At 43.0% G+C, this 13,180-nt stretch overlaps 1 protein-coding gene across 2 annotated transcripts in view; it reads left to right on the top strand.

The window, feature by feature from the left end:
* The first annotated feature begins 1,882 nt into the window (after positions 1-1,882).
* LPCAT1 (lysophosphatidylcholine acyltransferase 1) overlaps positions 1,883-13,180 on the top strand; it is a 67,256-nt gene continuing 55,958 nt past the window's right edge. Inside the window, exons 1-3 of one of the 2 annotated variants that reach the window (XM_066560529.1) lie at positions 1,883-1,999; positions 7,632-7,774; positions 9,235-9,449. In XM_066560529.1, coding sequence (XP_066416626.1) covers positions 1,883-1,999; positions 7,632-7,774; positions 9,235-9,449 — 475 coding nt within the window. Of the gene's footprint in view, positions 2,000-6,687; positions 6,781-7,631; positions 7,775-9,234; positions 9,450-13,180 lie in introns of those variants that run through there. The other variant, XM_066560540.1, reaches the window with a different exon arrangement.

Genomic DNA, 13,180 nt, shown 5'->3' with positions numbered 1-13,180 from the left:
CTACATTTGCATTACATTATCTCAGCTCCTGACCACTGATTTTTTTTTGTTCCCTTCTACTATTTAAAAAAACTTAAGCACAGCAAATCTTGCAGATCTATTTGACAAATTGATAATGGGTTCAGAACATAATCATTATAAGAGACTTTCTCCAGTACTACAATGTTCTGCCAGGTCTTTCCTGCACCACTTGATCTTTAATGTCAAGAGCCACACACCTTGTTCTACTCTCAGTTCCCATTAATACACACTGTAATGCTGGTAGTACATCCAACAGTCAGACTGGACACGTCGTACCTTATCCAAAACAGCTTGCTTGACATGATTTTTAGACAATTTTTTCTAAGACATAAGCTCTCATTCCAGAGGCATGGCTTGTAATCCTGAAAAATTTGGCAGTAAATTTGGCCTGCACATTTGGCTGTTTGAAAGTGTTAATTTTATTAAGCAGTCCAGATGACATTGCAGTTGCTCTCACAGTAGTTTACTAAGTTACCATTTAGCACATCCACAGATTTCATTAACAGTGAGTTGATCTTGGATCTCTGATAAAAATCTTGAAAATGCTGAGCCTGCAGAAACTTGCACACCTCAAAACCATGAAGACTAGCCTCCGAAAACTCTTCTGATCTTTCAGAAGTTCAAAACTATTTCTCTATTTAACACATTGACCATTCAACAGCAGTAGTCATTAGAAGTATATATGGTATTAACCAAAGGACTCCGAGACCATTTTGCAGTTCTAAGCCTACTAGATTAAAAACAGAAGCCATGTTTCTACAATTACTTTTATCAATCTACCTGTGTTACTGAATAAGGCTATCAGAATTGTTAAATAAGTCGAGGTGATCGAGGTGATTGACACTAAGGATATCTTACTCATCTCCTTATCAAGAGATAAGCTTATCTCTCTTGTTTCTTTTTCTAATGTTTTGCCTGTGGTTTATGTTAAAACAGTAAAGAACAGTATGGGACACCCAGCTTGGTCTTTTGAAAATAGACAGAATACGAACAATTATCTTTACTTCTTAATAACTTTTCGTTTTAAGATTTATTAAACCCCAAACTCAGCTACTTCCTCAGCCAACTCTGTCAAGATCCCACGGTGCAAATTAGCCAGACTTCATTAAAAACTGTCTAGGTTTGCTTGGAACAGAGCTTTCCCCACGGACCTCACCAATTCCAGCCACGTGATGCCAGCAGCACACCTGGCTTCTCCCAGCTACGGCGGCGGTGCCCATCCAGCCCCACCGACGCGCGCTCCGTTAGAGCTGCGGCACCTCACACCCATCTCCCGCCCGGAGCGTTCCCCTTTTTCCCTGAATTCCCCTCGGCTGCCGTACGCCCAGCGGAGCCCCCGTTCGGGGTTCGATTGAGGTGCCAGCACCTGCGCAGCGGTGGCGGCAGCTCCCCGGGGCCGCCCCCGCCACACTCCCCCTCCAGCCGCGGGGGATGCGGCGCCGGCGCGGCCCCCGGGCGCGGGTGGCCGGCGCCCCTCATGCGGCCGGGCGGGGCCGCGCTCCCGGCATGCCCGAGGGGGACGCTCCGAGGGTGGGTAGGTGGGCGGAGGGAAGGAGGGAAGGAGGGCGGGAGGGTGCGCGCCCACCCCGCCGCCGCCGGCGCTTCCCATTCCCAGGCGCTTCCCATTCCCACCCGACGCGGAAACCGGCGCGCAGCCGAGCCGCTGCTGCTGGCGCGCAGGGCGCATGCGCGGGCCGCCGGTAGGGCGGGGGCCGGCGTTCAGCGGGGAGCGCTCCGGCCGCCGGTGCCGCCCGCCCTCTGCGCTCCCGCCCGCCGCCGCCGCTACCCGGGACCGGCGGCCGCTTCCGCGCAGAGCCCGCGACCTCTCCCGCGCCGTGTCCTCCCGTCGTCCTGCCCCGCCATGAAGTTGAGCAGCCGCGGCCGGGGATGCTGCGCGGGCGGCAGCCGGGAGCGCGGGCCGCCGCCGCGGAGCCCCTTCGTGCACCAGCTGCGCTTCAGCCCCCTGCAGAAAGCCAAGGTAGGGGCGTGCGGCCGCCGGGCCGCCCTTCCTCACCGCCGCCGCCGCCTTCCGCGCGTCCCCCGCGGCGCACCGGCTGCCGGGCCGCGTCCTGCGGCGGGCGGGGGCTCCGCTCCGTGCCGGCGGTGCTTTGTGAGCCGCGGAGCCGGGCAGCGGGCGGTGCTGGGCGTGTGCGAGGCGGCGGCCGGGGGCGGCCGTGGCCGGGCCGGGCGGGCGGCAGGGAGGGAGTCTGGGGGCGGCCGTGATGCTCTAGTGCGGGGCGTGCGCCTCAACTTGTGCTCCCATGCCTTCTGCGAAGGAAAAAAAAAAAAAAAGCTGTTGGTGTTTTTTGTTTGTATGTTTTGGGGGTCTTTTTATGGGTTTTCTTGGCGTTTTGAGATTTGGGAGTTTTTTCGGTTTTTCTGGTTTGGAGGTTTTTTTGTGGGGTTTTTTTGGGTTTTTTTTTTTTTTGTCAGGTTTTTGTTTGGGCTTTTTTTGGTTTTTTTGTTTTGTTTTGTTTTTTGGTTTTTTTGTTGGTTTTTTTTTTTTTAACGGGGACGAGGAAGCAGCCCTTAGGAGCCGCTCTTTTTCACCGTCAAGTTAAGGTAGGTATTAACCTGGGCCGAGGCATCCCGGTGCGGCTGAAGTTTGCCCCTGGATAAATAGTCCCTGCGGCGTAATTTAGGTATTGTATTGTGCAGGTAGCGGTGAGACTACAGGAGACGGTATTAAAATGCAAATTTGCAGTTGCGTGGCTTTTTATTTCATTGTTTGGTTTTAGGGGTTTTTTTCCCCCTGCCGTGCCTCTGCCTCGCCTCGAACGGTGAGCAGTAAGTGGTTGGGTTTTCAGAGGGCATGGCCCTTGTCTTAGGCTTTCGGTAAGATCTGGGTCACTGGCTGGAGGAAGAAATACCGTCGGAGGCTCACCTAATGAGGGGCTGGCCATTTCTGCCACTTCCATCACTGTAATGCTTCATAGTGCTGTTGTTTTGGGAGCCTGACAGCCTTCAGTACCTGTTAACATTGAAAATTATGATTCACTAATATTGAACCTCTTGGGTCAAGGCGCTTTAGATCCAGCTTTGATTTGCATTTGAATGAAGTTAGTTGTTGCACTGCCCTGTTGCTGCCCAGATGCTTAACACAAGATATATATATGGCCTGACTTGAAAAACATCAGAATGCGCCTCATGTTACTTATCGGCCAGCCCAGGAATTTATAATACACTCAAGCAGAAAGGGTTTCCACTTTTTATTAAGTTGCCCAGTATGTATTCAGTGGTTGCTCATAAATTCTTGTTTGAACTGGAAAGTGGAGAAATGGTTTGTGTCATCTACTTCATTTAGTTTTTATCTAGAGCTTCCTCAATAAATTGCACAGTTGTAAAGATTTCCTGTCCTTTCCAAACCATACTTTGTTCCTGAAGTCATGATTAATACAGTTAATGAGGTAGAAGTCTTTCAGGCAGCAGAGAGAAGCGAAGACAGCAGATGTTCATAGGGACTAGGATTGTCTCCAGTTATAACAACTAATGTCGCTTTCTGCTTGGTTATTTATAAAAAATTTTTAAAATGCTGCTGGGAGAGGAGAGCAGACTCTGTTTGACAGTTTTTGCAGTATTGAATCTCATAGGAGCTACTAGCATTGCTGATCTGATATTAGTCCTGACAGACCTTGAGGTGCTGTGTCAGGGAAGTGACTGGTTGTAGAACACCCCTGCTTTCTGCGTGGGCTGCCCTGTTCCTAGGTATGAGATGTGAGCTTTGCCAATGGATTTCAAGGATTTGTTATTTTCAGTGAAGATGAGGAGATGTGTTCAAACCGCTGTAGTTTGTCACAGTGCACAGGCCAAAGGAGCATTCTCCTCACCAGACTGTGTCTCGCTTGCTTTAAGCGAGCAGTCTGTCACTGATATACAGCAGCACAGAGTTCTTTAACCCAACCTTCCTTCAGCCTTACTGTTGCAGTTTTATGCAGGAAAAAGTCCATAAGCTGCAATACAGAAGATTTTTTCCTTTGGCTTAGTCATGCTTTTCCAGCCTCTTCACTGATTAAAAGTTGTGCTTGAGGCAGAAGCTGTTAAAGCAGAGCTGTAGAACTGCTCCACTTGAGAAGAAGCGCTCCCCAGGTGAATTACAGAAGTGAGAATTCTCCTCCGAACAGCCTTGGAGGGCTACTGAGCACTCGGTGTGAACTATTGCAGCTGAACTCACTTCCTGTTCAGCTGCAGGCATGCACTGTATCACAGACTTTTCTGTCTGTCCTGAGAATCTGTCGGGGGTTCCTGGGATTGCACAGGCTATCGAGGAAGGATAGGAATGTAGCTACACTAAGTAGGGAGCCCAGGGGACTGGGAGACAAGACTGCTTTGTCCCATGGTCTGGTGTCTGTTGCTGATGGTGTGCCAGATAGCCCCATTATCTTTGCTACAACCTCGTCCTGCACTCTGTAAGAGGTTAGATTAGCTTTTTTATTCATCAGTGCAGCTCGGAAGTAGATGCTTTTTAGCATGTTCCAGCCTGAGACTGTGGGAGTGAAAGAAAGGTAGAAAGTGAGAGGGTAAAACAACCACAGGGAGAAAGAACAACAGTACAGAGAAAGCCTTTCGACCATCAAGGAACTGTTCGCATCATCTTTCATTGACTTTATAAAAACTGGGAGATTACAAGAGCATAAAAGCAGTAAGGCTGTTTCAGAAGAGTCTCATCAGTAGAAATTATGGCTATTTTACTCTGATCTGAGGGTGACAGTAGGGGTCATTCTTGAAGCTACCTGTTTTATTTCAGTGCTATAATAAAAATATTCTTTCTGTGAGAAAGACAGACATGGTTTTATTAACCATGGATTTTGTTCATGCTAACGTCTTCTGGGCACCTGTCATGTAAGTCCAAGCTCTTGATTCTTATTACCACTGCAGAGCAGGCAGAAGCATTACTGGAGCTGTCAGTAAGCATCTGTAGCTTTTTTCCCTGCTGCTTCAAAACATAATACAATGCCATTTTCCTTTCTTCCAGTGTTTCTGGCCCTTTTATTTCACCAGTGCTGGTGTTCATTTGGTGCCTTGGTGAGCTGATTTGGCTCATTAAACCAGCATATCATTGTGTTTTTGTGTTCTGATTATTTTCTTTTGCTGGGATGGCTGTGTTTTTTCTCACTAATGAGCTATATTGGCTCATTGGTGGCTCACATAAGTGCTAGAGCTGACTCAGGGGGAGGATTGAAGAGAGAGTGAGCAGGACCACTCTTTCACAGCAGCGATCTGTTAGATTGGCTTAGCTGCACAGGAAAATATATCCTGCTGTATTTATCTCCATGGATGTGTCTGCTGGGGAACTTGCAGAGTGGGGAAGTGGGTAGTGAGAGAATGGTTGAGGGATTAATTCCTAGCTCCTGCACTGCCATCTTTGGTGAGTTGAGCTATAGGGGTGATAATACTGAGGAGATCTAAGTGTTAGATGTAATTTCTATCTGATAAGTGTAAAAGAAAAATCAAAACATCTACTGTGTCAAATAGTATTTCCTTTCTCATTGTTGTGACTGCTACTTTGTAGATGGACATTTTGTTGGCAATAAACTGGTTTTAGTGATGTTTCTTATGGTATTGGTAATTTCCAAGTTGCATTTTTTTTAGCTTCTTTGTGCATGAGAGCTATGATACTGGTTTTCAAGACAGGAAACAAACCTAAGAAGTAGAAACAAGGGTACTCTGTGATTCTCTTGCTCAGTGCTTAGGTACATGGGACCAGATATTTTGGGGAACTTGAAACTTGAGTTCATATTTTGTACCTTCATTGGTACAAATGAGGTCATACTTAAATCTGAATGCAGTCTCTCTAAACAAGGGGAACGTATGATACCTATTTTGTTTAAGTGACTTGCCTTACATCAGATTTAAGCCCTTCTGATGGAAGAATGGAGATCAGTTTCCTAGAGCACCCTTCCATTACAAGCTGTCCATAGGTCTTTCACAGTATACACTGCAGCTTCTGGAAAACTAAGTTGGATGCTGTCGACCAGCAAATGTTAAATAAGCTGTAGTCAACCCTCTCTTGAGATTTCTTTGGTCGTGAGCTGAGCCCCTCAAAGTACAACTCCAGACAGACCTTGAGAGTTTTTTAAATGTATCTCAAAACACAGGTGTTCACACATTACTTGTTGCCAAACAGAATTCATAATTTTAATGGAAGACATGTCTCTATGAACATCCCAAATATGTAGGAATGTGATCACCAAAATAGTGTCCACATAAGATCAGAGCCAGAGTGTGTCCAGGTCTCTGGCAGTGGCCAGTGGGGACAGGATCTTCTCCTTTTTTGTCTGACACTGACACTTGCTGTACATAGGTTTTACAGGATAGAAGCTTTCTTACCTGAGAGGATATCTGAATGTAGATACAGACTGAGCTACTTTTCAAATATTAACACCTTTCTTAATTCCTAGCCTTCTTCAAGAGGTAGACATATTTTTCTTTCCAGCCAAATTTCTTGTGTGAGCAGGTACTCTGCTCACTACTGCCTGCTAAAAAGAGGCTGGTGTCACAGCCAGACCCTGTACATTTGCTTTTGCTGGCCATTACTACCTCTGCTGTCTCTGGAAGACCAAAAAGCCTTTTCTGCACATTTATGCCATCTTTTATGGCATTATGGATACAACTTCTGCTTTCAATCTGTGACATGGCACTAAAATGATCATTGGTACAGAGAGTCAAGGGATGGAATACCTCACTACCAGTCACCTGCCATTCAGCTTTGCCCTCAACTAGGAGAAGACTGGGAGGGAGAAGGAGGTGTGAATCCCAAAGGTCTGTGCCCTCACCTGCATTTTACTTCACTTATTTCTTAGCGGCTGGTCCTTCTCATTTTAGAAACTTAGAAGGCAGCTGCTCTCATCTCCAGAATGCTCCTTTATTTGCTGACAGGCATGGTGGTCTTGTCTGTGGATGCAGAGTTGTGTGAGTTGGTGTAAATTTGGTGCTTATCTGACAATTGTAGTGGGTGAAGTTTTACTGCTTCATCTGGGAAACTAGCCTATCTAAGAAAAAAAAATTCCTTTTTCTGTCAGTTCTGCAAACTAAAGCAGAGTCTCCATAGGGACTGGAATCCTCTTCTGGAGACTGAGATTGTGGTTGTTATGAGATGATGGTGCCAGTCTGAACCAGCTCTATAAAATCCAGCTGCAGTGGGCTGGTAGCTTAGGGCTTGAAAGTGGTATCTTGGAGTGGTATCTCCTGCTGTGTGTTCCCTGCACCTACCCTAGATTTACAGATTTGTGCACCTACAGAGTGAGTTGGTTGTTGAGCTGTTTTGGGAAGTGAGAGGAAGTGGAGAGTGAGCTGCATGATGACTAGATCTGCATTGGGGAAGTGAAGAATATGAATTAATCTTTCCACAGCAGCCTGGAGATGCATCAGATAAGCACAACGTGAGACAGCACCTTATGCATTGTTACTCATCCTTGCCCAGCTATTGTGATATTGAAAAGTGTGCTTTTTTTACCCTTATCTGGCATACCCGGAACTGAATGGTATTCCGCTGTTTCTACCATAAGATACTTTTAAGTTAAGAAATGGTATCAGTTTCTAGGAATCACTGACCTTTTCAGTCTGAAATTGTGTTGGAATAATAGTTTTTTATTACTATTTTTATTTTGCAGATTGCCTTCATGACCTTGACTCTGTTTCCTATCCGACTCTTTTTTGCTGCTTTTATGATGTTGCTGGCCTGGCCTTTTGCGTTCATTGCTTCAATGGGATCTGACGAGCAAGAGCTTGAAAAGCCCCTCTCCTGGTGGCGAAAGTGAGTCACTGGTGTGGTGAAATACTGAGAGGATCATTATAAAGTTCAGCAGCTCAGAATAGAGGAGATGGGAAATACCTTTTACCTGTCTCAGAGATGTACTTTTCTCTTCAAAAGAAAAATATAAAAATCATTAAACACTTTCCTCAGCTGGGAAACTAGAAATGCCTCAACTCTTTGATTTGCCAGGTGGTCCAAGAATTACACTGGTAATCTCTGGCTTCTTATCTTTATTGAGGAGGTAGTGTGAAGCTTTATTGTGGCATCTTCCATTGCATTTATTCCTGTAATGTCAACTTCTGGTTATGAAGATTGACTCTATGGAATGTGCCCAGATTTCATATTCTAAATTGTTGTTTTAAACTGCTTCACCTCACTGTCTTCTACCCTGTGATGAACTGACAAAACTTGTGTTGATTCCCCGAGGGCTTGCCCATACTTTGGTGCTTATTGAAAGTCTGTGGTTGCTTTGATATTGCAATGCTAATTAAGGTAGTCCTCCCATCCATGAAAACTGCCATTTGAGGAGCTGGAAAGGAGGGGTGTATCACCTTGTCTATAGACAACTTTAAAATTAGGAGCTGGCATTAGCATGAAGGAAGCTGATTGTGTTTTGCATCACAGGAGGGAAGGAGGTTGAGAACCACTTTACATTTCATTTGGAGTGATATCAATACAATAACTAATGGAATAATTGGCTGCCTTCAGTCTTGCATACAGTTATTTTGAATCTTTTTAGATTCTCCTTCCTCATTTATTCCAATTTTCAGTGTTACCCTGCTCTCCAGCCTCCAATCCCTGTAAGTGTTGCAATTTGTGGTGTTCAATTTTTGTACTCTGTTGATTCAAAGTTTCTCTTTTCATAACTGTCAGACAATTTAAAAAGACAAACAAAACTCCACAAAAAAACCTTCTCCACCCCACCAAAAATAAAAAAAAATCCATAAGAAACAAAAATCCAAATCACTTCAAGAGAAGATGGGGAAAGGGAAGAAAGGGAAATATTTCCAGACCTCTCATATATATCCTGTAGGCTTCCCTGTATTTGAGAATTTCTGCCCTACATTTGTCCTGTTTTGCTTGGGTAAACTTGAAACCAAGAACCAGGGTAAGCGCATTCTGGCAATATCCTAATAGCATATTTTGGGACTGAATTTATTAGAGCTTTTTAGAAAACCTTATTAGGCATTGTGTAGTCCGAATTGAAATTAAGGATGAACTAAATGATGATCTTGGAGACTAGAATGAATTAGTGTTCATGTATAAATGAAGCTGAACAGCATCTTACCTAAAAAGTGGTTTTAAATCAGCTGAGAAAGAGAAGAACAAAGTATGTGCAGTGCTCCAGCTCTGATTTAAGCATTATATCCTATCTGAACTTTTGTCATGCATGTAATTTTTAATTTTATTATTTTAAGGTGTTCCTGTGGCACCATAACTGTTTTCCCAACTCTTTACAGGATAGTGGATATTTTGCTGAAGGCAATAATGAGAATGATGTGGCTTGCTGGTGGATTCCACTGGATAAATGTAAAAGGCAGACGGGCATTGCCAGCAGAAGCAGCAATATTAACGGTGGCTCCCCATTCTTCCTACTTTGATGCCATTCCAGTAACCATGACCTTCGCCTCCATTGTGATGAAGGCAGAAAGCAAAGATATTCCTGTTTGGGGAAGTAAGTTGGTAGATACTTAATTTTTCAAGAACAATTTTAAAAAGATTGCTTAGGAAGTTCACTGGCTGTGTATGAGAAGGATTGAAACAGAAAAAAAAAATATTCTGACCGTATATTATAGCAAATTTTCCTAACTGGTCAACTCTGAATACCAATAGAAGAAATTGGGGCAGGAGGGGAATGTTTTTTTTTCTACTTTCTCTGAAGTCGAATCCCATCAAAACTCGTGGTTTAATTTGCAGTGAACTTGTAACATTCTAAGACCTGCCAGATGGAAAAGCAAATTAGGATGGAGCTATGGAAGCAAAGACTGATGCTAGAGAGAAAGTCTACGAATACTTGGTGCGAGTTGGGGTGCCCTCCCAGAAATGTGTTTTAGGAATGTGGTCTGCTCTGAACACTACCCTGCCTTGAGGGAGTGCTACTAATCCTTCACACATCAATAAGTTTGTTTCAGGCAGAGTGTGAGAGATGAGCACAAGAGCAGATTGGTGTGCACTTGGGTTTAGTCATGACAAAAGTAGGTGCCTGAGTCAGTAGTGCTTGAATACTGTCTTTGGAATTATTCATATATGTTCTCAAAAATATTTGAGGGACACCTGTGATTTTTGGTGCAGTTGTGACAGGCAAAAAATTGTGTAATCTTTTGGGCTTGTGGATTTCTAACCAAAGCCTGTGTGGAAGCATTTTGGAGAAACCCACCATCTTGTGTCTAGTGACCGGCAAAGTTCAAAGAATATCCCTGTCTCTCATTGTGTAGATTTTTATGGGTAATATAAAAGTGACAAAAGATTTTGCTTTGGCCACGGATAGGACTCTTAAATGTAAAAGTCTAAACAAAAGCTTTGAGCTTCTTGGCAACTAAGTGAAATTAGGCTCTTGGTTCTGACATCCTTCTAAAATTTAATTAGACAATGTGTTTTTAAGGTCACATTCAAAACCAGAAGCGAGACATGGCCACAAAGAGGGAGTGGTTGGCTATGGAAGTTTCATTTAAGGAATCTTGTCATGTAAGGGTGTGCCTGAATGAGGTAAAATTCAGGCCAGATCTGTAGTTGCATCTTAATTTCATTAAATATCTTACTAATGGCATTTAGAAATTTGTGGCAGTGAAAAATCTATGTAAAAATGAATAGATGCTTTGAAAAAAAAGGAAAAGGGTGCAGGCAGACATGTGTTTCTGAAAACAAGTGTATGCAAACAACACTGTGTGAAAACAAAAAGAAACTGAACTCCCTTGTTCAGTACTGAAAGAAGATACTGTTGTGAGACACTATGTTGGCAGTCTTGTACAGCACAGGTGTATCCAGGCCAACTTGGGCATTAGGAGCAGTCCAGACATAGAAGCAGGGGCTGATTTATCTTCTTTCTCAGGTGACTCAGTTGACTGTTTAATAATTGCTGGCTCAGCAAAATAAAAGTAGTCTGTGTGGAGCTCCCTTTGATTTGAAGGTGGTCTGTCTGGAGGACCCAAATTAAATGGGGTAACTCCAGTCCATGTTGTGCTACTGCAGTGGGAGAATGGCCGAATGGCATTTGACAGTGCTATAGTGGCTACTGAGGTATCCCACGTAGTAGAGTCAGTGGGAACCAGGGGAATCTGTAGGGATATGGAGATTGTAGTTCCCCTGAATGTAACACAAATAATGGGTATTAAGAAGATCAAATTATTTTCTAAATATCTAATTTAATTTTGAGGTGACGTTTACAGGATTCCATTGAAAGTCTAGACTTCCTGCAGTGCATTTTAAAAATTATTCACTTCATTTAGTTCATATGTGAGTACAACCAGTTACAGAAAAAGAGAACATGTAGTGATTTGATGGAATATTACTGGAATGTACAGTGCAGTCATATAAATGAATGTTTTGTCTTGTATAGCTGCATTTGCTGTATGCTGTGCAACCCCAGAAGTTACGTAGTCACTTGTGAAATGTTCACAAAAATGCCACAGAAGTGAGGCATACCAAAAGTCGTAACTGGGATTGAGAGTTGAAAAACCATTTTTGTTTTTAGGGGTGGACTTTTATATGAGCAACATTAATTACAGTAGTTTGTGTTCTTTAGGTAAATGGACCTTAACAGAGAGGTAGTAATCACTGTATTGATTACTTTGGCTTAAAAACTAATTCCAGTAAAAGTGATTTTTTAAAAATCTTTTACTGCTTTGAGAAGTTTTCTGTGAAGCAGATAGTGCTGACTATCCTCTCCTTTGCTTATTATTTTAATCCAAATGTTATTTACACCTCTCTACATGCACACACATAAAAAAATACATTTCATGTTATTGGACCACTTATATTTCTCTTGTTCTTATGTGATAATGTGCTCATGTTTTTGTTGGATTGCCTAGTGGATTGTCAACACTCTACACATTCATCCAGAATTTATCCCAGAGAGGTCAGAATCATGTTATATGTTCTTTAGTTTGGTAAGTCCTGCAAGCTTGGTATACTATCTTCAGTAAGGTTTTGGAGCCAGTCACTGATGTTCCTAAACTTGTTATCTCTTGAGTCTTGTGAATGGTTGTTCTGAATCTTCTGGGAAGCTTTGAATAAAGTACATTCATTTAAGTATCTGAGCAGACTTAAATACTTAAAAAATGAAGTGGCAGAGGAAATTTAAAGATAATTTTCGAGGATGAAGACTTTGGGTGAAGAGTACATCCTCATCCTGTATATTCAAGTATGATATAAATAAATGGCCTTTTGATGTAATGACAGTGTTTATTAAGACATTGTACACTGTATACCAGAGGGATCAGGTGCTTTAGCAGGCAGAAATTGATCTGATTGCTAAATGGTTACTAAGATTGGTTCTGCAAGCATTTTAATAGGTTTCTGGAACAGCTGCCTATATTATTGTGCTCTTAGTTAGTCAGTCATGGAATATTAAGCTTCTGATCCACTTGAAAGTCCAGATGATTAAAAGCCTGTTCTTTATGGGATTGGAAGTACTCCACAACTGTATCTGTGTATGAGGGTTTTATTGCTGTCTAACTTGAAGGCAGCTCTCCTGGTTTGCAAAGTCCAATTTCAAAAGCAGACTTGTGTCTTGTGACTCTTACAGATATCTTCATCCTTTTAAGGAAAACAAAGAAAACCAGATTTTAAAATGCTCATTGCTTTTGGGAGAAGAGTTATGAACTCTTCAGTCAGTGGTCAGTAGTGAAGAAAATTATCCATTTGGCACACACACAAGGTTAACAAACTCTGGGGAGGAACTGCTTGCCCAAATATAAACAGTATTTCAATGATCATTAAAAAAACAACCCAGTATCTGGAAAGTCGAGAATGCCAAACAGATGGAATATGTCATGATGTTGAAGGAAGATGAATGCTTCTGTACAATGACTTGCCAGAGTTTTGGTAGATTGGAGATGTGAACTTTGCTGGACCAGTTCAGTCTTACAGTGGGAAAATGACATGTAGGATTCTCTTATACCTTACATGATCTGAAGAAGTCAGATCAATTTATCAGTACAGATCCTTAAACATCCCTGTTTTGTCTGCTGAATCCCACTTCAAGTCAGGACAAGGTTTGTGCATAAATTTTGGATAGTTCACTGTCTTATTTTTGGCAGTTGAAGCAACCTGGATGAAAGTAGTTTTTCATTGCTGCAGTGATTGGTCCTGCTGCAGAAATGCTTCAGTAAGAAGGACAAGGAATATATCAGTAAATATGAATTGATGGGGACTTCTGACCACTTTTATGATTTGACCATTTTCAGT

Source organism: Molothrus aeneus, chromosome 1 (genome assembly GCF_037042795.1).
Source record: "Molothrus aeneus isolate 106 chromosome 1, BPBGC_Maene_1.0, whole genome shotgun sequence".
Lineage (NCBI taxonomy): Eukaryota > Metazoa > Chordata > Aves > Passeriformes > Icteridae > Molothrus > Molothrus aeneus.
This window is presented reverse-complemented; position numbering and strand designations above follow the sequence as displayed.